Source organism: Sycon ciliatum, chromosome 6 (assembly GCF_964019385.1).
Source record: "Sycon ciliatum chromosome 6, ocSycCili1.1, whole genome shotgun sequence".
In the NCBI taxonomy this organism is placed as follows: Eukaryota; Metazoa; Porifera; class Calcarea; order Leucosolenida; family Sycettidae; genus Sycon; species Sycon ciliatum.
In genome coordinates, this window is record NC_088648.1 from 4,404,927 (window position 1) to 4,431,532 (window position 26,606).

The 26,606-nt window shown below is 47.7% G+C and overlaps 3 protein-coding genes across 3 annotated transcripts in view; 1 reads left to right on the forward strand and 2 right to left on the reverse strand.

The window, feature by feature from the left end:
* The window catches only part of LOC135819198 (nuclear pore complex protein Nup133-like), a 35,050-nt gene extending 33,826 nt beyond the window's left edge, over positions 1-1,224 (reverse strand). Inside the window, exon 1 of the mRNA XM_065332361.1 lies at positions 918-1,224. Coding sequence (XP_065188433.1) covers positions 918-1,063 — 146 coding nt within the window. The 5' untranslated portion in view covers positions 1,064-1,224. The remainder of the gene's footprint in view (positions 1-917) is intronic.
* A 5,513-nt stretch (positions 1,225-6,737) lies between these two features.
* On the reverse strand, positions 6,738-9,644 carry LOC135819200 (UPF0235 protein C15orf40 homolog). The gene is made up of 4 exons (XM_065332364.1): positions 9,393-9,644; positions 7,934-8,078; positions 7,557-7,684; positions 6,738-7,139 (listed from the first exon to the last, which is right to left on the reverse strand). The coding sequence occupies exons 1-4, from the start codon at positions 9,465-9,467 to the stop codon at positions 7,041-7,043; spliced, it is 447 nt and encodes a 148-aa protein (XP_065188436.1). The 5' UTR covers positions 9,468-9,644; the 3' UTR covers positions 6,738-7,040.
* A 518-nt stretch (positions 9,645-10,162) lies between these two features.
* On the forward strand, positions 10,163-25,871 carry LOC135819201 (tyrosine-protein kinase CSK-like). Its single transcript, XM_065332365.1, has 16 exons — positions 10,163-10,411; positions 10,675-10,732; positions 10,953-11,009; positions 11,295-11,345; positions 13,065-13,171; positions 14,127-14,246; positions 14,682-14,781; positions 17,061-17,163; positions 17,554-17,619; positions 18,205-18,401; positions 19,206-19,279; positions 22,026-22,076; positions 22,775-22,823; positions 23,169-23,264; positions 23,866-23,952; positions 24,782-25,871. The coding sequence occupies exons 2-16, from the start codon at positions 10,700-10,702 to the stop codon at positions 24,953-24,955; spliced, it is 1,365 nt and encodes a 454-aa protein (XP_065188437.1). The 5' UTR covers positions 10,163-10,411; positions 10,675-10,699; the 3' UTR covers positions 24,956-25,871.
* The last annotated feature ends 735 nt before the right edge of the window (positions 25,872-26,606 follow it).

Consider the following 26,606-nt stretch of genomic DNA (forward strand, 5'->3'; position numbering starts at 1 on the left):
TTTTAATTTGTGCACACTCTTGCCTGTTCTAAACACCCGCACACTCCACCGCACCTGTATACACTACTGCTCAATGAAATCCAGTCGAGTTTCTCAAGTACACGCCGGGCGTTGCGCAACCCTAGACCTGCGAACACTGGGCTGTGAAAACGTGCACGGCGCCAACTCGACTCTCTCCGTGGACTGGATGTCATTGAGCAGCACTGTACATGTTACTCAGTCTGAACACGCACGCGCACCCATACACCCAACACACACACACACACACACACACACACACACACACACACACACACTTGTACTTGCTCACTGCCATGACTCGTCACGCGTGTCTCCCCCGAAGAGGGGAGAGAGATCAAAAAGGAATCTTGGAAAGATGACTCGATTGGCTATTGACCGACCCAACCCAATGGCCGACACCTCCTGAAATCCCCAAACTCTGGGTGGACTTGGAAATGATCCCACTTATGGGCTCACCACACCTCAGTAGGTGGACGAGGACGTACACACACACACACACACACGCACACACTCTGTCCCTCTGTCTCTCTGAATGGCCTTGACACTGCAAACTACGTCTCTTCTGACACCAAATTTCGGGCTGGGCACAACATCTGGGTGTACAACCAAGTCTTGCCTTGTTCATGAATCTGCTGGTATTTCTGGAATCATGACATCCCCCGTCGGAACTCTCATTCCATGTTGGTTGTGGATTTTGCTCCACGAATAGTCTGTGTGTATACATGTAAATGTGCTTCGTGATATACGCAGCTAGGTACAAAATTCAAATTTCCAAAAAAGAAATGGAAGCACTCCAGCCTGCGTCAAACCTTGTGCCAAGGGTGTGCGTGGAATGCTGCACAGGGTATCCCAGCTACACTAGATGAGCCACTGCTAAAAGCTGAGAAAGTCCTTACTTCGCTGGTGAGGCAGCTGCAACAGAGGCAGCAGCTGGACCACCACCTCGCCAGCTGGACACCATTGGTGAGCGGGCGAGGGGAGACGAAGCGAATCCAGCGCGAGCCACCGAGCGGTGGCGTGGCGCACTTTGAGGAGTAAACATCTTGGCGTTCCAGTAACCAACTTCTCGCTTCACCAGGGCATGCTCCGCTACATACGAAGTCTCCTCATGAACTAGAAATAATTGGCAGACTGGAAAGGAACAATCATTTCAAACATCAGTAAAAGCTCTCATGCTCAGCTCAGCGGTACGGTCATTTTGCTGTTTTGAATATCGTGGATTTATTCCAGATTTTTTACTTGAGCTTCAAGACTGGCGCCATTTTTCTGCGTTTCCACGGTGAATGAATTAGCGCGCGAGCAGCAGAAACCCGGGGGCAAGGCAAGAGTGTCAGAAAGCGGTCGTTGAGTACCTTCTTCTGCTTCGTCCGTAATCATTTGCAAGAGTACGAGCTCTCAGCTCATGAAAACTCTTTTCATTCAGTGAAGTGCTCATGGTGTTTGACTTTGTAGACCGTAGATCATGGTAGACTGCATGCTGGAACTCAGACTTTGAAGTTTCTGTAAAGGCTGAATAGGCACTACACTCTACAAATACATGTCATCAGACTGTTTACTGGAGTTTATAGACTATACTTAGTAACTGGCATCAAGACTGCCTGTTCTAATGGGTTTGCACTACATCCAACTACAGTGTGTCTACTTTGTACATGATTGTACAGTTGCTGGCCCCCAGACTGCCCATAGGAACCCAACTGCCTACTGTGTCCAACATAAAATTTTGAAACTGCAAGATTCTGTCCCCGGGGAAAATTGCGGAAAAAATCGCAAAAAATGCGGGGAAAAACGCGGCATAATATGGCATAATTTGCGGTGAATTTGCGGTAAATATGCGGTGAATAATATTGATGTGCGGCAATTTTCAGTGAGTATGTAGTGAAAATAATACTGAAATCAATCAGTTACAAGTCTCTGGTGTAAGCACTCGTCATTATTTGAGTAAAAAGCCGCCACGATGAGACGTTGCTGACCGAACAGTGCACTGACTGTGTGTACGTGTAGTGCAACAAAAAAGTTCAAAAAAACGCGGGAAAATCGCGGAAAACGCAGTCTGTTAAAAAATCGCAAAAAACGCGGAAAAAACGCGGCCGCGGAATCGCAATTTTCCCCGGGGACAGAAGATTAGATATACAAGTCATGAACAATGATTACAAGTCTCTGCTAGACTCTGGTGTAAGCACTCGTCATTATTTGAGTAAAAAGCCGCCACGATGAGACGTTGCTGACCGAACAGTGCACTGTGTGTACGTGTAGTGCAACAAAAAAGTTCAAAAAAACGCGGGAAAATCGCGGAAAACGCGGTCTGTTAAAAAATCGCAAAAAACGCGGAAGAAACGCGGCCGCGGAATCGCAATTTTCCCCGGGGACAGAAGATTAGATATACAAGTCATGAACAATGATTACAAGTCTCTGGTGTAACAGTCCATCCTCAAGCGTTCGATCGAGACTTACACTGATTTTTGCGATCTTTTTCTTGAGAACGATTCTCACCCTGAAATGACTTTCGGCGACTGACGTGAAAGAACACTCATGACACCCACCTCGTCGAATGGAGCATGCATTGTTTGTGGTGTATGAGTGCAGGAAGGTGGTATGTTCGCGAGGTGCATATCGAAAATGATCCGAAAGACTTTGTGATGGTGCCATTCGGCGGAGAACATTTGAATTTTTCGTACGATTCAGAGCAGTCGGCGAAAACGAGCCAGTAACCTGAAAGGAGGGCGTGAACAGGTGTAATTTTCGACAATGTGGTTGCCCTCGACCCTGCTCTCGGACATTCGAGTAATGGTTATGGCAAAATCGATGGTGCTCCAGGTTTTTCAGACGCATTTCTTGACCATACTCAATTCCGTAGATAAACCTGTGCACAGAAAGCACACAAGAGTTCAAACTAACTCCACTGTATTCAGTTCACGTGTTTTCCACAGATCCAAAACCCTCCTGGGACCAGGAAAGTGGACAATACGCTGGAGTATAGACGTGCACACTGCGAACACGCCCACGCGCCACTCCTGCACACCCGTGTCGGACATCACATACTGGCCATGTCACGGTGCCGCAGACGTAATGGGCGTGCCCCACACGCTTGCGTTACACACGTTTAGATCCTACATGCACACGTGGAGCACAAACATGTCAAACATGCGTGCCGCGGATGCACACACATTGTTCGTACATGCCGGATACACTTCGCATACATCACATGTGTGTGCGCGCACGTGCCACACCGTCGGAGGAATACAAACGAGCACGGATACGCACATATGAGAGTACCTCACCAACAAAGCCTAGCCAGGTTCGCACTCGGTTTCCCTATCAACAATAATTTCTGGCTAGAACAGTGCAGTAGCAATAGCCGAAACAGATAGAACGCAACACGGGTGGCCGAGCAAGTGACATACAGCATAAACAAGACAAACGTACTTTGTACATTCACACACAGTCAACTTCTCTAATAACCACTGCGTATATAACGACAATTCACAAATACGACAGAATTTCCATGCCCAGAGCAAAGTGACACACAGCATAAACAAGACAAACGTACGTTGTACATTCACACACTTTTAAAAGTTTGTATACATGTATGTAATGGTATTGATATGCTTTGGTTTTCTTTCCTCAAACTCAGAGTCAAAGGAGAAGTGACGCGTGCATCATAGACCGTTGAAGTTCGTGTGAATGCATCAGACGCACACATGTACAGGACACTTTGCATTTTTCAAACTGAAACCGTATACATAAGCATGGGTGCGCGCGTGTGTGTGTGTGTGTGTGTGTGTGTGTGTGTGTGTGTGTGTGTGTTTGTTTGTGTGCGGGGGTGGGGGGGGGGGGGGGTACGTGTACGTGTGAAGAGCAAAAACCAGTACTGATAAATTGATAATGCAGGCCAAGCAGAGAGGAACGCAAAGCAGACAATCACCTCTACATTGTAATCTCCTACATATAACACATACATAATTATACATGTAGCTTCATAAGCAGAAAACGAGATATTGTGAGCGCGACAGACTCTCTCACACACACACACACACACACACACACACACACACACACACACACACACACACGCGCGCGCACACACGCGCACCCCCCCCCCCCCCCCACAGACTAGGGTCCGGCGGATTCTGCCGGCAGAAAATTGGCAGAATTCGGTACTTTTTCTGGTAAGTTTCATGCATGTTTGGTATGTGGATAAAGAAATGGAGCAGAATTCGAGGAATTGCCCGCCATAAGGTTTGTATGGTTCTGCTAATTTCACTGCTTTTCGAGCAGAATCTGCCACCTTTTCGAGCAGAATCCACCGGTTCCTACCACAGACACACACCACGAGACCATAAATCTGAAACGGCATGCATTTTGACACACACACGCACACATGCACACACGCACACACACACACACACACACACAGTCACACACACAGTCACACACACAACACACACACACACACACACACACACACACACCACGAGACCATACATCTGAAACGGCATGCGTTTCGACAGGCTTTAGAAGGCCACGAGTTAGGTGATCCACATCAAGGCAATACGCACCACCAGCCCAGCTACATGTACCGATATCTCATACTAGACAGCAACTGAACGCGGCACACATACTACACACAAGAGCGCGTACAGCGGCAACTTTCTCCTTATGCTTACGGTTGTCGAATACAGCATTGACGACACACCGAGACACACAGAGGAACACAAACTAGGGTCTACAATGTACATGTATACACAGCTATGTGTTTGCTTGTTTTCATGCTCCCTTCAAAGGTTTATGTATACGGCATGTATGATTTATGTTGCTTGAGTACGCCCACTTTGAAGGTCGAAGTTGGATTATACAGGGCGTGAACAGGTGAGATTTTTATGTCTAGCTGTTAATTACCCTTACCTTAGCCCACCAAGGAAATCGGAATAATCAAACTCGATGGTGCTCCAACTTCATTTCGACGTAGAAAATTCGCTGTTTGAACATCTCAATTTCAAAGGGTAACCACTGATTTCGATGTGAAAAACGTTTCCTGATCGCCATAAAAAAATTCCTGCCGATACACACCATAACAAGCTCCAAGTTCACAAACAGTGGCCACAAACGGTTGCTCGTCATGAAGGTGGTTCGACACTTTCGACCAAATTCGTTCACTTCCGTATTCAGTTGACAATTATTTTTTGCCGTCATCAAGACTTATTTCGGCCCAAAAGCGCAAAAATCAGTGTAAGTCTCGATTAGTGGCAGAGATATGTTTTTTGCACGCTTGAGGATGGACTGTAAGCACTCGTCATTATTTGAGTAAAAAGCCGCCACGATGAGACGTTGCTGACCGAACAGTGCACTGTGTGTACGTGTAGTGCAACAAAAAAGTTCAAAAAACGCGGGAAAATCGCGGAAAACGCGGTCTTAAAAAATCGCAAAAAACGCGGAAGAAACGCGGCCGCGGAATCGCAATTTTTTTTTGATCTGCGATGGATGCGTGCGATGCGAACTCGCGAAATACCATTCACAGAAGAAGTCAGCGATGCGACAAAGTTTTGCTGATTTGAGTACGTCACCATGATATTCGCGCCGTTTGACACAACTTGTAAAAATTTCAAGGCAACTCTTGCACCTTTGTACAACTTTGCTGTAGAAAAGGTCAAAATCGTACACCAAATCGCTTGTCGCATCGCATCGCATCGCAAAAGTTGAGCCAAGCTCAACTTCTGCGATGGCCTGCGATGGCCCTGTTGCGGCAGTTGCGTGGGGTCCGCGATGGTTGCGATTTGGGGATTTCCCGGTTTCGCGGCTGTCGCATCGCGTGTCGCATCGCAAAAAAGCTTCTGTGAATCCCGCTTAACAAGTCTCTGGTGTAAGCACTCGTCATTATTTGAGTAAAAAGCCGCCACGATGAGACGTTGCTGACCGAACAGTGCACTGTGTGTACGTGTAGTGCAACAAAAAAGTTCAAAAAACGCGGGAAAATCGCGGAAAACGCGGTCTTAAAAAATCGCAAAAAACGCGGAAGAAACGCGGCCGCGGAATCGCAATTTTCCCCGGGGACAGAAGATTAGATATACAAGTCATGAACAATGATTACAAGTCTCTGGTGTAAGCACTCGTCATTATTTGAGTAAAAAGCCGCCACGATGAGACGTTGCTGACCGAACAGTGCACTGTGTGTACGTGTAGTGCAACAAAAAAGTTCAAAAAACGCGGGAAAATCGCGGAAAACGCGGTCTGTTAAAAAATCGCAAAAAACGCGGAAGAAACGCGGCCGCGGAATCGCAATTTTCCCCGGGGACAGAAGATTAGATATACAAGTCATGAACAATGATTATGTGCATGTACATGTACATGGTGATGGACAATGTACATGTATGATGTCATGTGCATAGTGCTACGGATGTCAATCACGTCATGGACATGGTGCTCGATCTCATGCCCATTGTGCTGCACAATGTACGGCGGTATGATTCCATACACGGGATGATGTCATGCACACAGCTTGCTACATACTGCGTGACAACACATCCATATATGCACAATGTCGCAAGGGGTCTCATAATTATCATAATTATTATCACACACACTGTATGCAGAGTTTTCCGTTTTCCAGAACATGCCTTACTTCAAGTGTCCGCCGACATTCATACACACAAATATTCTCGTAGAGAAAGGAAGAGCCTTATCAGTATGCATGACAATCGTTATTCATATGCATCTTTATTACACACGTTAGTGCAACATTTTAAAACCGTGACTTTATGAAAACAAGTACTGCTTGCGGAGTAAAGGCACAAACACTGCGCCACATGGGCTATACATTGCCCTTGTCTTTCATAGGCGCAGCAGTGGCAGCACTGAACACTGCATGATGTCATGTACATGAGAGATGGGGAGAAATGGAGAGAGTCAAGCGGACACGTGTCCTCTCACAATCACCGACATCGTACTCCAGCAGATGGACTGGCACCGCCGCAACATCTCTTCTTCATAAGACGAGTCAACACACCTGCAGAAGTGTTACCAACTCACTCCACGGCTGCATCACGAAGGCGTTCCATCACAGAGTCGGCACTCAACGACACACAGCTGTCGAGCACAGCAACCTTCGAGCGTGATTTTGATCCCTTCGAGGAAGAACACACGTATGCAAAACACACAGCAAGAGCAATGCCTGCATTTAGTGACCACTGCAATGAGAGACCACCTGTTTTTAGGGGCCATCCGGCATTATTGATAGTACGATCCTGTCCACTCCAACAACTATCCAACTTGAAAGGTTCTAAGTTATAGTAATAACACAGGCAGGGAAGGTGCATGCAACTAAGACAAGCTCATGTGAACTTTGCAGTGTACATCTTGGCTCGAAAAGAAGCGCGGCTTCCATTCAAACCGTAATTCTGTGTCATGGTGCGCTTGGAAAAAATCGGCTTCTATTCAGGTCATATTCCTATACGGGTCAGGCTTTACACGCGTAGTAAATATATAGAAAGACTACTTTCGGAAATGCCAGCTCGTTAAATTTTTAGCGACACTTGACTTGCCTTATCTAAGGACAGCATTGACTTTCGAATGCCCAGGACATCTCCAAGGAAACGAAGCAGCTCTGCATTTGCTTCACCATCTCGTGCTGGCGCTCCAATGTGAACAGCTACTCCGTCGTCGCTGAGCCCTGCCAAAAAGCACGCATATAGGCACCCATACACAGAAACAAGTCAACGCATGCGTGCATGCACACACACACGCACACACACACACACGCACACACGCATACTAGTACATGCAAACAAACGCAGACGCGCACATCCACCCCCCCCCCATACACACACACACACACACACACACACACACACACACATTTTTTTTGTTTTAAAGAAAATACCCGCGTCATAGCCCGGAAGGAAACGTAGTCCCCAAGTACCTGCAAGTGAGCTGATCTTTGCGCCTGGCTTAGCATGGATCTGGATAGCTATACAACCATTCTTGTTCAGCCCAACAGGACTAGTTTTTGAAGTAGGTGGAGCTGTTGCTGATGCCATCGCCGCCGCTGCGGTGCCTTTCGGGACCTGTACACGTTGACAACAAAAAACGGTGAAAGAAGAGGTCGCATTTCTCATGTACAACAGCATAGCCATGACAAGCAGTACTATCGGGCGCCAAAGAACGGCCAGGTTAGAAGACGTTCACCAATTTTTAAGAACGGTGCCTAGGCTGGATTATTTGCAGATAACGAAAACTGTTATGTACACTATAACGTACACTCAGAGGTATAACTCTGCATAAGTTAAATTCATTACATTCTGCTCAACTAATAGTTTTAAACGTTTTGGTTCAACACCCCTATCCAGGTTCAGACTCAGGTTCTGAAGAGGGTTCCGAAAAAGGATATGGAACCGAAACGGTAACAATAAGTTGAGCAGAATAGGATAAGCGGGAGGGTGCTGGACTAACAAATCTGATTTACTGCTGTAATGTGCCCTTGTACACTTTCGCACTTCTATCGGTCTGGATTGACCAAACAGACACACCTGCGCCCTTATAGCGACATGGCAGTCCCATATCTCCTCCCTGGGCTATCAGTGCTGACATCAGCCTTCACTCAAACACCACTACACTGTATTACGATCCAGTGACAGGTGAAGTATGCACATTGCCAGCATGTACATGTGTATACGGGTCGCTACACATATTCATTTCTCTCTCCCTGCATGCACGCCTCACAGCCCAATGAAACCATTACGGCCAGCATTTCTGATAATAGCATTATCAGTTTGATTGATCGTGTCGCGAGTTGATGATTGCAGCCGCAGCGGTGGAGGCGAGGCTTGGGAGATCGGCGACCCTTTCATCGTGACCCCTTCCAAATGAGTTCCAGCTACTGAGAGTGAAGCACGGACCTTGGACTGGTCTGGACAGATAGGCTGATACAGGCAGCGTTAGGCTATGGACTTGTGAGCTGTCGAAGGCTGCCAGCTTGTGAATCACATGTGCAGTGAAGTGCCAGACTTGCACAAAATGCCGCATACACCAACACAGAAGGTCCTGGCTGCTGTTGACTTTGTTTGACACCAAGCCTGACTGGAAGCTGTTCACTATTGCCCAAACTGCCTAATATGGTCACTTCTCAACAGGACATGAAAAAGTCCAGACCTGGCCGGAAGATCTAAAGACTAAAATAGTTACAGCAAGATATGTACTCCTGGTTACAGACGCTTGCTAGTACGACTCACACAATCATTGCATGGACAATAGGGTTGCTCGATCACAGCAAGATAATAAAAAGGCATTTGCTAGGACTCACATCACATGACATTGTACAGACACTAGTCACTAGTGAGTAGTGTTGTTCGATTGACAACTCCAAACGCTATTTTACTCACTTTCAGGGAGCTTTTCGGCATTGCATGGAGGCCCCAGATTCTGCTAACTGCTAAGCGACGAGAGAACAGCGCCATGCTATTGCCATCCTGCCAAACTCGTCACCCATTTTACTCAAAAAGAATAAAAAAGGCTGAACGATAGGCAACTCCATTGCCACAATGCTCAATCCAAAGGCTTTGATTCGTGATGAAGAGTACCGGTAACTCAAAAGGTACTGATACAACTTACTACAAGGTATTACAAAATAAGCCTTGCTTGGTTGAAAACACGTTACTACAACTTTACAAGTAACTTCTTACCGTACAAGTAATAGTTAGTTCTCGCTCTTTGCTCTTCGAGTTTGAAATTATATTTTTTGGAAACTCTCCTCTCTACGAGTCGTACACTCTACGAGTAGTCTAGGCAAGCTCTCCACATGCGCGATATGCACGCGTGGTATACCGGTACGGCGGTAGCGCATTGGTCATGATCATATTCATTGATGGTAGGACGCCAAGCGGGCGTCAGTACCTCGCAAGTCGCGAGGTCGAGTCTGGAAACAGCTGAGCTGGCCGAGTGAAGCTTGACCAATCCAAACAAAATCATTCTAAAACGATCCGAACCTTCTGAAACTGCTTCTTCTGAAACTCGCTGCACGCTGTTCAGGTCAGCAGGAGATTCACATTTCCACTTACCATCGGGTTTACCGTGGGAAATATATGATTCTGATCGAAAAAGGCAATATTCGAACGCAAAGAACCTCGCTGAGAGGAGAGGATCGCGTGGCTTGGTCCTTGGTCTTGAGTTGGGATTCCTTCGTCACACGAAAAGTCCAAGGACAAGAACAGCCGAAAAGCGGCGCGGCCACTGGCTGTTGGACTGGTGAGGAGTGCTGTACATGCTGGGAGTCGAGTGCTGCAGTTTCCTACTCGGCCTGGGTCGCCATCTGCAACCCGAAGCGAGTTGGATGCATCGGGCTGCTCACTTTCTTGGTTGAGTCGTGGCGTGATTTCGATCATCGCGTTCATTCCTGGCGTTGGTAAGCAACACACCGTAGCGTTGTTTGTACGGTAGCATGCATTTTTTGGATGGTGTTGTGCCGTCGCTGGTCTTGGAAAGATACAGCAGAATTGCCCTGAAAATTTGAGTCCTGTGTTGTTGGTGGCTCTGGTCAAAATTCTTGAGCTAGAAAGTAGAGGCGTGTTAGCATGTGTGGCAGTAGCTTCTTACACCCAGCCCCCGGCGGCGCAGATAGTTTGGTACTGAGAATGCTTTCCATATCTCGTATTCCGCTTATTCCAGACCGATTCTTGTCGCAAAGGCGAGGATGGCAGCTGCCGATGCATCCAGAAGGGAGAAAGTAAGTGTGAATGAGTGTGCACTGTATTCTGCTTTTCACCTCACTCATTGCTGCGTTCGAAAATCTTCCCTTGTTCATGTTGATCGCTTTCCTTATGGCTGTGTTGAATTTTCAGGAGAGGGTCCCTAACGGCCTAACAGCTGTATGGCTCGTGCATGCCTAACCTGAGTTTCGGCCTCTTGACATTTTGGAATTGTTCTGCTGTTGTGTTTGATGGCAGTGGACACCCGGGACAGAAGTGGTTGGTCGCTTCAACTTCGCCGGGGACACGACCGATGTAAGCTCAATAGTTGTACTGTGACTCTGCTGTGAATCTCCTACTCACTATTGTCCCTTTGAAACAACTGATTGGACAACGCCCGAAATTACATCCTCCATCCAGCAGCCAAGTACTAGTACTTGAACTGAGTACTAGTAGCTTGGTTCCTAATTTTGTAGTTCGCAAAACTTCTTGTGAGTTGGACATGGGCGGCGATAATAAATTAAATTCACTTGCTGACCGATATCGCTCTCTCATTGTCACACCCCGTTTTCTCTGTTGTGTCTTGACCGGTGCTGGCAGGATCTGCCCTTCCAGAAAGGAGACATACTCATCATTGTAGCCGCGTCCAAGGTGAGCAATCCACGTGAAGTAGTTTTGTTTGTGAACGATCTGTACTGGTTTGAAGCGGTACATGTCCACTGTATCAGCCAATGGCAGTGTGAAGTACAGATTTTGTGTAGTTTCTAGGACTATTTTTTTGCTGTTTTTTTTCTTCATATTTTGTCGTTTTATATTTTTGTATTGGTCTCAGATCTGCAGATCGGATCCATATCACTGTACAGTCATGTATAATTGGATCGAATACGAGGGTTTGAGCTCAGGTATTAAATTTTGCCCAAGCGGGTCAAACATCAGACACCGTTTATCGCCGCGCAAATAAGTAGGTTCAAGAGATACCGGTAGAATGATCCCTGGATCGCGAACCCGCGATTGCCGTCGCCACAACTGGTTCACTCACCTTGGAAACTAGATTCATCAATCGTATAATTCTCTCTCTCTCTCTCTCTCTCTCTCTCTCTCTCTCTCTCTCTCTCTCTCTCTCTCTCTTCTCTCTCTCTCGAGGTGCGTTGAAATTTATTCTCTTTATCTTATTATTTCTTTTCTATAATTTCCCCATATGAGTTCCTATCAGTTGCTGTGAACACCTTGAGTGGAGAGCGCTTGCTCGAGCGTTGAACCGGGTTCTTAATCCACCATACCCAGTTCGCAAGGCTGGGCGGGGTTGTGAGCAGGCTTTCATTTCATCTTTTCTTATTATTTCTTATTATTTCTGCTTTTCATCTCATTACAAAAATTCTGCGCTTTTTCTCCATCTGCGCATAAAATCTAGACTGACAACCTGCTTGTTAAATCATGCACCTGCTTTCAGGCGTAAAAACCCTGTTGTAGAGGTCTCAGTCCTCATTTGTTAGACTTACCTGTCTTTATAAATGTAACTTACTCTCTCTCTCTCTCTCTCTCTCTCTCTCTCTCTCTCTCTCTCTCTCTCTCTCTCTCTCTCTCTCTCTCCCTCCCTCCCTCCCTCCCTCCCTCTCTCTCTCTCTCTCTCTCTCTCTCTCTCTCTCTCTCTCTCTCTCTCTCTCTCTCTCTCTCTCTCTCTCTCTCTCTCTCTCTCTCTCTCTCTCTCTCTCTCTCTCTCTTACTCTCACACGCACACACACACACACACACACACACACACACACACACACACACACACACACACACACACACACACACACACACACACACACACACATCGCTACTGAATGAGACACTGGAGTAAGTATAGAACTCTTATTTTAAAATAGGAAAATACAGTAGTTTTGTCTCTCCCTGATGCTGTCTACTGACCCTACCGCCAAAGTGGTTGTGGCAAATATGACCGGTCTCGTAAATTTGTGGTGGACTACTGTTTGTGTGTGTGTGTGCGTGTGTGTGTGTGCGTGAAAAGAAAAAAGAAAAAAAATGAAAAAAAAATGAAAAATAGGGATTCACTGGCCAGAAAAAGTCACTTCAAACAGCTGTGTGGTGGATACCAGGCTAAAAATAGTGGCGGTCAATTCATCAGCCTTGCAAGCTGTTGAATGGTGTAATCCCAGCACAAGTTGCTATGTCTAACATAGCTGTTCGCTATCATCGCTTCCGCGATGGGCATGTCTGAGGTCTGAGGTGTGCGTGTGTGTGTGTGTGTGTGCATGTGTGTGTGTACGTGTGTGCATGTGTGTGTGCGTGCGTGTTTGTGTTTGTATGTGTTCTCTTCTTACGTGTGTTTGTACGTGTGTTTGTACATGTGTGTTTTGCTGCAAGGATCCCAACTGGTACAAAGCAAAGCGGCAAGACAACCTAAGTAGGGAAGGCATGATCCCTACGACGTATGTCATGCAGCGCTCGGCGGTCAAGCTACACGCAATGCCGTGAGTTACTCCCTCCATGCATGGCTGTATCTGTTTGAACTGTGTGTGTGTGTTCACTGTACGTGTGCGCAAGATACATGGCTTACCCGTGTGCACGGTGTACCATGCAGCACACACACATAAACACACACACACACACACACACACACACACACACACATAAACACACATAAACACACACACACGCACACACATAAACACACACACACGCACACACACACACACTTGTACTTGTTGCTCACTGCCAAAACTGGTCACGTGGGTCTCCCTGGGAGAGGGGAGAGAGACTCAAAAGGAATCTTGGAAAGATGACTCAATTGGCTATTGAACCGCCCAACGGCCGACACCGTGCCCCCTGAAATCCCCAAAACTCTGGGTGGACTTGAAAATGATCCCACTTATGGGCTCACCACACCTCGGTAAGTGGGTGAGGACAAGGTGCAGAAAAAGGATTGACGGCATCAGGGTATCCGTCCTGGGATCCAACTGCAGTTACCCCTGCCCCCAGTGAAGGTAATACTTGCTACTAGTGTGGGTGTCTAAATCAGAGTGGATCTGATATAAGCTTCACTAGCACCATTGATTACACACGAGTTAATCTAGCCAGAAGCAGTCCATGGTTAACAGGTATGTATACTTCGAATAGAAACACTCACACACACACACACACACACACACACACACACACACACACATGCATCGCACGTTGTTGCTATACGTGGGTGTGCTGTGTGTGAATCTGTAGCTGGTCTGCCCCGATGGTTGACTTGGTACAGTGGGCTAACAACTACAGTACTGATCAAAGCTCATTGATTCCGCAAGGTTATGCTTCGATAGAGAACGTGGTACCCAACTATTGGACGTCTTCCACAACGGTTTTGCTAGCACTGTGGTCTAAGTTCATGTATGGCGTGTCTGTTTTTTTGTTGTGTGTTTTTTTCACGTGCTGCGTCAGGTGGTATCATGGAAAGATTTCCCGCGAGGAAGCAGAGCGGTTGCTTCATCCGCGCAAGGATGGTCTCTACCTGATCCGGGAGAGTGTCAACTACCCGGGAGATTTCACTCTCTGCGTATGGTGAGTTGCGGCGAGATGGAAGTTGATGTATGGCACTTGACTTCTCGAACAGAGTGATGTAGGCTGGGCTGGATGGATAGCGAATCCCTCAGCCGTGCAAGCTGTTGAAAAGTACATTTCCTAAACAAGTTTCTCTTCCCACTACGGTGCCGTGGGCATTTATCAGACTCTGCTGGTCAATTCGTTAATGCCATCTTTTTTGTTTTGTTTCGTCCAATAGTTGTAGTAGGTTCATTTTTCCGACCCGACCTGTAGCTGGTGGACTATTCGTGCTGGTGTCTGCAAGCGCCGTGCGGTCCCGTCAGGTCGGAAAAAATGAAACTGCTACTCGTATCATATGGGTTGTTAATCTCAATAAGGGCTGAACGTAAGGTGTCTCTGTGTGCATGTCTTACCAGCTAGACTGTTTTCCTGTTCCTCTCTGTGCTTGCCTAGTTTCGAGGGTAACGTCGAACACTATCGTGTGACGCGTCGCAACAACCAGCTCACTGTTGATCACGAGGAGTACTTTGAAACCCTAACCAAGCTCGTAGAGGTATGTACACTATACTTGGTGACGTATACAACATATTGTTTGCTGTATGTCATGCTTTGTCAGGGGATGCTAGACAGAAGGAGATCGGTGGGTGAGGAGCTCCATAATGGACCATTGTCGTCCTGGTTTAGCTACCTATGGCACGGATCTCCCCGTCTTTCTATCCATCTCTCTCTCTCTCTCTCTCTCTCTCTCTCTCTCTTTCTTTCTTCATCTCTCTCTCTTTCTCTCCGTCTCCATCTCTCTATGAGTTCTCTCGGCAATGGACACGATAATTTACTCTCTTTTTTTTAACTTGACTCTCTCCGTCTCTCTCTCACTCCCCTCTCTCTGTCTCTCTCTTCTCCGCCTGCACACACACACACACACACACACACACACACACACACACACACACACACACACACACACACACACACACACACACACACACACACACACACACACACACACACACACACACACACACACACACACACACACACACACACACCTTTGACCTTGACCTTGACCTTTGACGCCCATCGCCGGAGGCGATGATAGCAATGCTACGGCAGAAGCCATAGCAACTTGTGCTGGGATTGCACCATTCAACAGCTTGCAAGGCTGAAGAATTGACCGTCACTATTCACACACACACACACACACACACACACACACACACACACACACACACACACACACACACACACACACACACACACACACACACACACACACACACACACACACACACACACACACACACACACACACACACACACACACACACACACACACACACACACACACACACACACACACACACACACACACACACACACACACACACACACACACACACACACACACACACACACACACACACACACACACACACACTACTACTATGTACTACTATGTACAACTATGTACTATGTACTACTATGTACAACTGCCACAAAATGGCCACGTCGCTCCCAGAAGCGGGAGACAACAGCGAGAAAGGAAAAGAAACAAGGAGAGTAATTGAGATGAAAGGGGACCGTTCTACACATAGCTAGTGTTTCTGTCTTCGGTGGCGGGTGAGGTCCTGCGGGCGGGAGAATCGTTCGTTACATAGGCTGCATTGAATGGGCAGATTAGTCCTCTGGTCCTTTCGCAGTCGTTTGCCTCGAGTACAATTATGGCGGTTAAAACCAGCCTGACTCTTCATGCAGCGATCACAGGTCGAGCAATGGTGCTGGCAGCAGTCCAAGTTCAGGCTGCATCTCGTTGAAACAGCTGGTATTTCGTCCGATGTCTGACGCTCCACACAACGATGAACTGCAAAACCGCCAGCGCTTTGAAACCAGCGGTCACAAACTCCACAGTGACGGGCCCCAGGCTGCTGGGCAACAGGTAAGGACCGCACAGCTGAGCACTTGTGACGGTGAATCCCACGAGCAGTGAATGATCGGTTGCAAACCTTGCAGGTGACTTTGTTGTTGTTGCACTCCACGAGATCATCCGGAGTCTTTGCAATTGCCTCGCGCCATGCTGGGCGATCCTGAGCCAAAGTGAGCCAATTCACTATGCCACCGAAACGAAGATCACGTGCGACGAGGTCTTTCCATCGCAGTCGTGGCCCACAGGCTGGGCGTGGATCTGAGAAGAAGCTAAACAGTATCAGCTTCGGAAGCCGGTTATCTGGCATTCTGGCGACATGCCCAAGCCACTGCAGACGGCGGTGTCTGACGGTATCAGATGGCAGTGCCATATCACCCCAGCGTCTTCGCAGCTCCTGGTTGTTGACATGCTGCAGCTGTTGATCGAGCCGGGATACACACACACACACACACACACACACACACACACACACACACACACACACACACACACCAAATACACACACACACACCAAATACACACACACACACCAAATGCACACTATACTGCCGACTGTCCCGGGTACATTCCACACATACACTGCCCTATCCAGAGTACCGGTATAGTGTGTGCTCAGCATTGTCAAGGCCAGTATTACACATACATGTACATGGTGTTTGGTTGACAGCATGTTACAAGGTGGTGGACGCACTGTGTTGAAAACAGTGCTCCTGACTACAACCATCCACGGTTGGCAGAGCCCCGGTCTTGCACCAGCCCATTTGAACTGTACGGGGGTTGTCCCTGGTTCTGACCCTCATTATACTAGGTGACATGCTGTCAACCAAACAACATGTTTTCAACCAAGCAGGGCTTATCTAGTGCATGTTCATGCATGCTGTTGCACATGTTTTGATTTTATGCGGCTGTAGCATTATCAAGCCGATGCAGACGGTCTGTGCACGCGGCTTCGCAAGCCACTTGATAAGCAAGGGCAGTATGAATACGAGAGCAACCTATCAGAATTCAAGAAAAGTGAGTCGTGTGTGCCTGGTGCCTTGCTTCACTGAATACCTCGCGCTGGTTCTGAATCCGCTCAAGTTTCGAGCAGTTTTTTTTAGATAGGGGCTGTTTGGAATTATCTCTGCTGACGTGGAAAAAACATGCCGCCATTTGTGACTTGATGGGCCTGTCTTGTGTATAATACACAGCTACAGGGTGATGTGGTGTTTTCAGTGCGGGCCATGTTTGACATTATCACTTCCATGTGCGTCTTTCTCTCTCTCTCTCTCTCTCTCTCTCTCTCTCTCTCTCTCTCTCTCTCTCTCTCTCTCTCTCTCTCTCTCTCTCACTCTGTGTAACATGTTGAGTAGGACAAGACCCGCTGCTCATTGTAACTGTGTGTGTGCGTGTGGTTATTTACAGCTGGCTGGGCCATCGCACGATCAGATCTCGTCCTGGGCGATAAGCTGGGTGGTGGCGAATTCGGAGGTTGGTACATTCGTACTCTGCCTCAATTTCGGTTACTGTATTGTGGCTGGTTTTTGTTTTGGAATTGATTTCGTAAGATTCCATGCGCCATGCAGTGTATCCAAAAACTGTTTCCATAGAAAGGTGTGGCACTTTCGGACGGCTTCGGTACAGACCTGTGTACTAGGACATCTATCTTCACCATACAATATCTTATTCCATAGCATAATACGAATGAACAAAATGATACCATAATCCATGTTTGTTAGGTGTGCCGAAATTCCCTCTGTGCACTACGGCACCTGTTCTGTGTGTATTCTTGGCTTTTCATTGGAAAGATATTACAAACGTCTCGCAGGATTGTTTCCCTTGCTGCTATAATTATATTGCTGCCTGTTGTTCCCGCGAATACTTTTGCTGTTTCTTCTGTTGTTGGTGTGGCTACACCTGCTGCTGCTCCTATGGCTGCTGCTGTTGGTAATGTGTATACTAGCTCTGTTGTTACTTCAATGAATCAATTTGCTGCTTCACTGTTGCTGCTTTCCCATTCCGTTGCTGGCGCTCATTCTCCTCTCCTTGTTTGTTGTGTTGTGCATTGTGGCACAGAGGTTTTCGCCGGCGACTTCAGAGGGATGAAGGTGGCCATCAAGACGTTGAAGGACAAGCAGGCTGTGCAGGCGTTCCTGAAGGAGGCATCGGTGATGACGGCCTTGCGACACCCCCACCTGGTCCAGCTCCTGGGCGTGTGCTGCGACGGCGGCGTCGGACAGCCCATCTACATTGTCACCGAGTTCCTGGCGAAGGTAACGTTACGTACACTCTACAAGAAGTCAGAAGAATAACAACAAGAATGAGAGAATGATAAAAGTGTTTGCTCCGAATTTTCACGCACTAAGTGATCATCAGAAAACAGTGAATAGCTGACTACAATACAGTTACATCTGTCTAAGCCGACTGCTCAAGGGACCTTCAAAACGTGGTCTCTGTTACCAGGTGGTCTCCGTATGCAGGGCCATTTGACTGGAAATAACATCCCTTGGTCCTGGTTTCAGTGGTCTTTTAGGACAGTTGGTTGCCTTGACAGGTTTTACTGTACATGAAGAGCTGAAATGCGAAACCCGCTAAGCGCTGAATTTGAGAAAATCGGATTTTCAGCTCAGTGTACTCAACAGGGCTAGGGGCACCAGCAGGCAAAATTTCTAATCCGAAATCTGACTAGAACCATTTCAAAACTGGATCCCAAAATATGGATTTAGATAGAAACCGCACGTAAAATAAGTCCTTTTTTAGCCATTATCCGGAAAGTGATGAAATGGATTTAGCCGGTTTGCATCTCAGCTCTTCACATGTAGCTGCTCATGGGGTGTTGTCAGAATGAAAGGAAAAACCGTGCATGGGGGTACCGTGAAATTTTTCTGAGGATTGGCCAGGTGACTTGAAATTCTGAGTAAGACCTGAGTTCTGCTTCACGCCATTGTCAACTTGTAAGTTGTATGGAGACAGGCTGATGTAGGTAAAGTGGTCAGAGCTCACTTGAAGCCATGCTCAGCAGCAGTATGTCTGTGCCTTGACTGTGCCTTGGTTGTGCTTGTTTCCCCCGCTTGCAGGGTTGTCTTGTAGACTATCTGCGGTCAAGAGGTCGCTCGGTCATCCGGCAGAAGGATCAAGCCGAGTTCTCACGGTACGCTGCTTTACCATGTGTTGTGTGTATGTGTGTGCGTGTGTGTGGGGGGGGGGGGGGGCGGCGTGTGGGGGGTGGGTACGTGTGTGGCAAGCTGATGCTCTGATCAAAGTCAAAGGTGTAGTGAGACTTTGTTAGGGGCAGACGATCAGCAGGAGACATAGATGACACTTGCTGAAGCTCAGCAGCGGCATCTGTGATTCTCTGCCGATAGCTCTCTCTCCCTCTCTCTCTTTCTCTGTTTGTCTCTCTCTCTCTCTCTCTCTCTCTCTCTCACTCTCTCTCTCTGTCTGTCTCTCTCTCTCTCTCTCTCTTTCTCTCTCTCTTTCTCTCTCTCTCTCTCTCTCTCACTCTCTCTCTCTCTGTCTCTTTCTTTTTCTCTCTCTCTCTCTCTCTCTCACTCTCTCTCTCTCTCTCTCTCTCTCTCTCTCTCTCTCTCTCTCTCTCTCTCTCCCCCCCCCCCCCCTCTGCGCCCAGTGAACATGGTCAGTCAACTGAGTGTATGGCGGTCATCTTCTGCTCCATGCGAGCGGACATGAACTTGATATGCGGCATTGTCTGTTGCCAGATGGAGCAGAATACAGACTTCTTATCCTCCTTGTGCCAGTAGTCGCTGTAGTCTTCATGTACACACTTGTACGATGGAAGGAAGATTGGTGGTGTACCGTCTCTGCCGCGGAGTGGTGCTGAATGTGGAATCCCAAACACATCCGTATGTCCAGTGATGTACTCCATGCAGTTCTTCACAACAGCAAACTCCAGGTCATTGTATGGCCGTTTGGCTGTATTGCACTGCACTAGTAGCACAAGCCCATTCTCCTCCAGGTGGCTTTTGCACCGTCTCAGCCTCTTGTCAGACTGCACGCATACGTGACGGAACGCGCCCACACAATCAGTCAGTCCTTTGAATTTGTAAGTAAAACGCTCCCTCCTGCACTTCTCTGCGCTCTCCAAAGTTGTTTCTGGATGAGAGAAAGCTTCCAGAAGGCCCAGGACCACCAGCTCATTCTCGTACGGCTCCATCTCTGTCATGTTCAGGATCGACGTCTCGATGTCAGATGGGCCGAATTGCCATAAGCAATTTCTTGAACATCCGCAGTTTTGTTTTTGACAAAGAGTATCATCCTCTGCCGGCGCAGCGGTAGTTGCTCAAGCTGCTGCGGAGCTAGCCTGCTGCGTCGGCATTCACTCGCTGTTCAAGAAAGTGTTAGCCTTCGTCATCGCCACCGTCGTTCGCGTCGTCAGGTTGATTCGAAATGTCATTGGCGGTCCTCTTCCTCACCAAAAATGTCAGCCCCATCTTCTGCCAGGAGACAGTTCAGCGCTTCGTTGACGGTGAAAACACTTACGGTAACTCATGGTGAACAGCCATATCACATCAGGGGCAGACGTCAGAATTTTTCTTTATTTCTAAATCTCGTAATCCAGCGATGAACTGGTCTTGTAGAGCCCGATCGCGACGTTCGCTAAACTCACACTGCACTGCTGCTTGTTTGAGATGGTGGGAGTAGTCTACGACACGTTCCCCAGCAGATTGGACACACTGCCGGAACTGGTACGATGCAGTTGTTTTTTTTGACTTTGTAATATTTCGTAAGCAAATCTGACATTTCCTTGAAAGTCAGGTTCGATGGTAATTTCAGCAGACATAGAGACTTGAAGGTGGCGTACACATCCTTCGAGAGCATAGATACTAACTGCACGGCGTTTCGCTGCAGCTAACTTCTCATCTTTAGTCGCGTTGGATGGAAGCCACGTTGCCAATCTTGATTGGCCAGTAAGAAAAAATCTCAACGTTCCAGATACTCTTCAAAGTCGCCGCCATCGAACGGTTCCAAGCTTGACTTGGGCATGTTGTCTTGAACAACTAACTTGCTAGCATTACACTAACAGGCACTAAAATAAATAATCCATTTCATCTTCGTCGCCATTTGTTATGTATTCATATCGATAAAGTCTCAGTCCGAACACAATGGACAAGCAGTAGATTTACAAGACGTTCATTATTACAGGGAATGTGAAAAGAACCATGACCAGCTGTACGCATTCTCCAGATATCCTACTACTGTCACCAGTAGACTAAGTCATAATATGTGTACTCTTGTGACTAATATGTAGTGACGTAACACGCGCCAACCCAAAGGACTTAGCAGAAAGCGGAGACGGCAGGACAACTGCGCTGAAACTGTGAAAGCAAGTTTTGTCTTTCCGCTTGCGCGTGCAATTTTATGCAGAGGAGGTGTCACGGTGGATCGAACTTTGATCGCCGATGCGTGACGTGGGTCGATTTAGACAGGGTTTTCTTCTACAGGAGCTGTAGGATACTGGCTCTCCAATAGACAGAGTGGATTAGCGCCTAAAAAAAGTCACGTATCGCCGAAAGACGCACAGTTTCAAGTTCGTTCCAAGCGTGGCAGCTTGAAATCAGCTGATTCGCTTTAAATGTGTTTTTCTCAAAAATCACATGCAGCCGGATAACGTCCCTTTGTTCGCGCGTGCGCCGGCTCATATGGGTCAGAAAGGTGCCTGGTAGAAGGCTATGCCCAGATTAGGGGTGTCCGGGTCTGTGGAATGTGGGTGTGTGTAGGGGTGCGGCTACAATCACAACGACAGCCATGTCACTGTGGCGTGCTACCCTTTTTTTTGTATCGTTCTGCTTTCGTAGTGAAACCAGACATGTGTAAATTCAGCCTATCTGTGTTCTGTGATGCTGATGCTGCTGTTGCTTTGCCTCTATCCTATCCAGTGATGTGGCGTCGGGGATGGCATATCTGGAGTCCAAAAACCTCGTACACAGGTAGGTAACTTGTTGTTGGCTTATATTTTGCTTCGCCGATTACACAGGCATTGTTGCCTTCTCATCATCCCAAAGGTCCGGTTCTCACAGAAAGACGAAGAACTCGAATTGCTTTTCTCCGTCTCTGAGTACTGGCTGGTAGGGGGGGGGGGGGGGGGGGGGGGAGTAGAGTTCTTTTCTACCGTGGGCAGAGTTTCCTTTTGGTTTCGTACAGGCTCACCTGGCATCCTCTTCCTTTGCTCAACTGTTTGGTACTGCAAACATGCTGCTGCTGCCTCCGCCACTAGTTGCTGGTTTGCTATCCTGTTTGTGTGTGTGTGGTGTGGTTTGGGTGTGTGGGTGTGTGTGTGGTGTGGGTGTGCGTACACATGTCCTCAATGGCTGCTTGTGGATTTGCGTGGGCTATCTATCGGAATACTGAGTTATAGCATCCGTCCTTAGGACGAAGGTCACTTTAGTGTGGTGTTGGCGCTCTGATGCTGCTGCTGTGGCATGCATATTCATCTGTTTTCCCCTTGTAGAGATTTAGCAGCCAGAAATGTACCCACTGTGTCTCACGTCTGTTCCTTGTTCTTTTTCTTCTTCTCTTTCTTCCTCTGGGCTCTTTTGCTCTCTCTCTCTCTCTCTCTCTCTCTCTCTCTCTCTCTCTCTCTCTCTCGATCTCTCTCTCTCTTTCTCTCTCTGTTTTCCCCTTGTAGAGATTTAGCAGCCAGAAATGTTCTGGTGTCAATCGAGGGCAAGGCAAAGGTGAGATGACTAATCTTCTCTCCTTCCTAAGAAGTGTGCTCAACTCTAATAGGCTGCAAACCGGTATAGTTTGTCAGGTTTGCCCGTAATTTTATGCCGCCTGCCGTAAAGCTCTGCGCTTTAGGATCGCCAGAGCAGTATCGATTGTGTGTGTGCTTTGTTGAGAGGCGACCCTGGTGTCTGGCAGGCAGGGGTGTAGTGTTCAGCAGTAACGGTTCTGGGAAGGGAGGTTCCGGTGGGATCTTGCAACTCGTAGAAAATGGTGTTCCATCAATGTGTTGCTGCTTGTTATCTGTGTCCTGCTGCTGCTGTGCGTGTGTGCATGTTTTGTTTGTGTGTGTGTAGGTGTCTGACTTTGGCTTGGCAAGAGATGCGACGCACAATCTCGAAGGAGGGAAATTCCCTATCAAGTGGACTGCACCGGAGGCTCTACGGCATAGTGTAAGTTGTTACGACACCCTACTGACCTAGAAGGCTGAATACCCTTGATCCTGCAAAAGAGTTGACTAGCTTATGGTTGGGAATGTGTACCCCTTTTCTCGCACCCTGTCTCCGGGTATTTGGCATAAAGAAAACGCCGTCAACTCTTATTCCTGGAACTTGGGTGGGGCTCACGAGAGGTCTGCGATTGTGGGAAAATGCTGACGGGTGAGTGAATCTCCATCTATGTTGTGGAACGGCAGCCGCAAGCCCTGAATCCAGCACCTCCGAAGCTCCGTGTGTCACCGAACCCAATATGGGCATAATGCCATTGTGAATAATAATGTCTGGCGGATGAGTGAGCTAACGGTACATGGGTTGTGAGTACAGCTCTTGTGATCACTTTGCACTGTTTGCCAGCGTAACCGTTTGAACCATGTCACATGACCTGAAACTCTGCCGTCGTTGCTGCACTGCATAGAGGTTGTACAGGCAGTTGCACCATCTTGGGAGTTATTATTTATGTACTCTTGATGGTAGTAATTGCTAGCACCGGTAGGAGGTGCATCATTTGCTAACCTTCTGCTTGCCCATTGTTTGCACTGTAACTTGCACGGTGCAGAAATTCTCTACTAAATCCGACGTTTGGAGTTACGGCATTATGCTCTGGGAGCTGTACTCGTTCGGCCGTGTTCCTTATCCGAGAGTGGTGAGTGCTGCTTGATTGTGTGTACACTGTATAGTGTACAGTGTATAGTGTACAGTTGCCATGGTGCAGTGTGGAGTGTGGAGGCATGCGCTAGTCATTGACTGTGTATGTACAGTTGCCATGGTGCAGGCATGCTCTGGCCATTATGGTCTCTGCCGTGTACGCTTTCCAGCCGTTGGCCATGTTCAAAGTCCCGTTGGCTATGAGTCCCCCAGCCTCTCGTATGAATTGTGGGTGTTTCAGAGCTGCCCTGGTGATTTCTTGCTCCCGCGGCCGCTGTCATTGTTGTTATACAGTCTGCTTGGTGCTAAACGTGGCGCCAAATCAGTGTGGTGTTAATGCGGATGCTAGAGGATATTGAAATTTGGAGAGGTCTCTATTTCACTCCTTGTTGGAAAGTGAATGTTGTAAAATTCAAATCTACTTCGAAGTAGTAGTAAAATACTTATAAAATACTCATTTTACTACTCCTAGATTCGAACTAACATGATTGTGTGGATTGGGGCACCATAGTACGGGACAGATCCTCTTCAAGAGCCGGCTGTTTTGTTGCTTCTAGTGTTAAAAAACGAAACAAAAACAATCTACCGTCGTGTCCGTGCACATGAGAGTAACATGGATGCAGCGAATGGGTGGTTCGCAGTCTTTGACCGTGTTGACAACGGGTCTGATGTACACATGCGCTCACCTCCCTACTGCTTTGGGAGCTGCATCTACATCCCCGCCCTTGAGGGTAGAAGTGCTACGCATGCGCAGAAGTTCACCTAACTGACTGACTGACTCTCTCGCAAACCATGAATGTCTTTTCGTCCTTGCTTGTTGTATGCAGCCACTAGCGGAGGTGACACAGCACGTCGAGTCCGGCTATCGGATGGATGCTCCCGACAACTGCCCGCCCGAAGTGTACAGTATCATGAAGCGCTGCTGGGACATTGTGCCGGAGCGGAGACCAGAGTTCTCCGTGCTCTTCACGGAGCTTGCTCAAATTGCCTCTTCGGCTTGAAGCCTATTACGGATCTTGACAACAGCAGTGACTGCTATCGGATTTCCCACTGGCTCCCTGTCCCTCTTGTGTGCCCTTTACACTGGCACCTCTCAAAGAAAACATATTTTTATCCATCTGTTGTGAACATCGGATTTGCAGGCTAGCACTCCTTGCAGCTCACACAGACCCAGTTCTATTTCCTGTGTTTAGGCGTGTAAGTAGGTGTGCGTGTGGGTGTGGTGTGGGTGTGCACGTGTGCATGTGTTTATTGTGTGGGGCTCCGCGTCTTTTTCAAGTCGCTTCCGTGCTGCGTCGCTGGTGAAATTTCCTTTGCTCATGGCCCGAGAGTATGGCCATACTTGTGTGAAAATGTGAGCAATTTTATTTAGGCTATGTTTGCTGGTGTGCCGCAACACTTCTCATCTTTGCTGCACACATTCTTTTCTAATTTAGGCGCGGTTTTATGAGGATTTTTTAATCGGTGCTCCTTCTTTTTTTAAATGCTGCGGCTAGCTTCTCCGGTGCTCGGCTTTGTGTTTTATGTGCCTATATCCTTGCAAATACTCTCTTTGTCGCTTTGTCTTGCTGTGCTTGTGTTGCCACCTTCTCCTGTGTACAGCTCATCCTGCTTAGGGGTAGCGGAGATTTTTTTTAATTATACGTAACTTATACATTCTTTTTTACAGCTTTGGAGGATGTGTTCAGTTGCGCGTGCCAATGTTGTCATGCGCCTTCAGTCTGTACACAATGTTGATGCGTATTGACAATCTGTGCTTCTTTGTTTGTTGTTGTTTTTTTGCTCCCGACATGTATGGTTTTAATTACGGTGTATGTACATGTACATGCTTTGCTTGACTATATTTCACAAATATTTTCATGCTCGGAACATTTTACTACCAAGATTACTGATTACTACAGTACTTGGCAAACGTAAGCCCCCCTCCTCCTTGAACCACGGAACTGAAGTCTAGTGAAGATTGCTCAGTTTGTCAGTTGCATGTACCGGTACATCCCCATGTACAAGTACATGTATTCTCTAATACTATACCATGTCACTTCATGGATACCGCACAAGGCAGCTCGAGTAGCGTGCATGGTGCGTACTTGCCATGCAACTGAGACACGTTACATGTTAGTACAGCAACAAAGGCCACAGAGTTTTCACCCATGGGCGTAGGAAAGCAATACTTTCACCTGCAGACCACATGTACAGCCACACTTCTGCTGTCCATAGCCAGTACACATGCAGTATGCAGGGTTCTAGCCAGGTCAAAATAGTAGAGGGGGGGGGGGGGGGGGGGGCATGGGAAACAGTTACCCTATATCCCATTTTTCCACTTTCCAATATTGTCTTGCCACGCCAAATGCAACGTATGGGGCAAATCCCTGACTTCACCCCAGACAAATGTGCCTTTATGAACCATCTATGCATGAAAAACACGAAAATCAGAAAATGAGTAGGGGACGGCAATTTTTAACAGGGGGCGCGCAAACCGAGTAGGGGGGGGGGGGGGGCGCTGTTCCCCCTACCCCTCTTTGGCTAGAACCCTGGTGTGGTGGACAGACAGTTGCACACTGATGGGGGTTTGTGCAGGAGACGGCATACAGACACGGCACGAGCTGTACGAGGGCAAAACACGGTCGTCATGTGAGCAACAGTGCTGCGGTG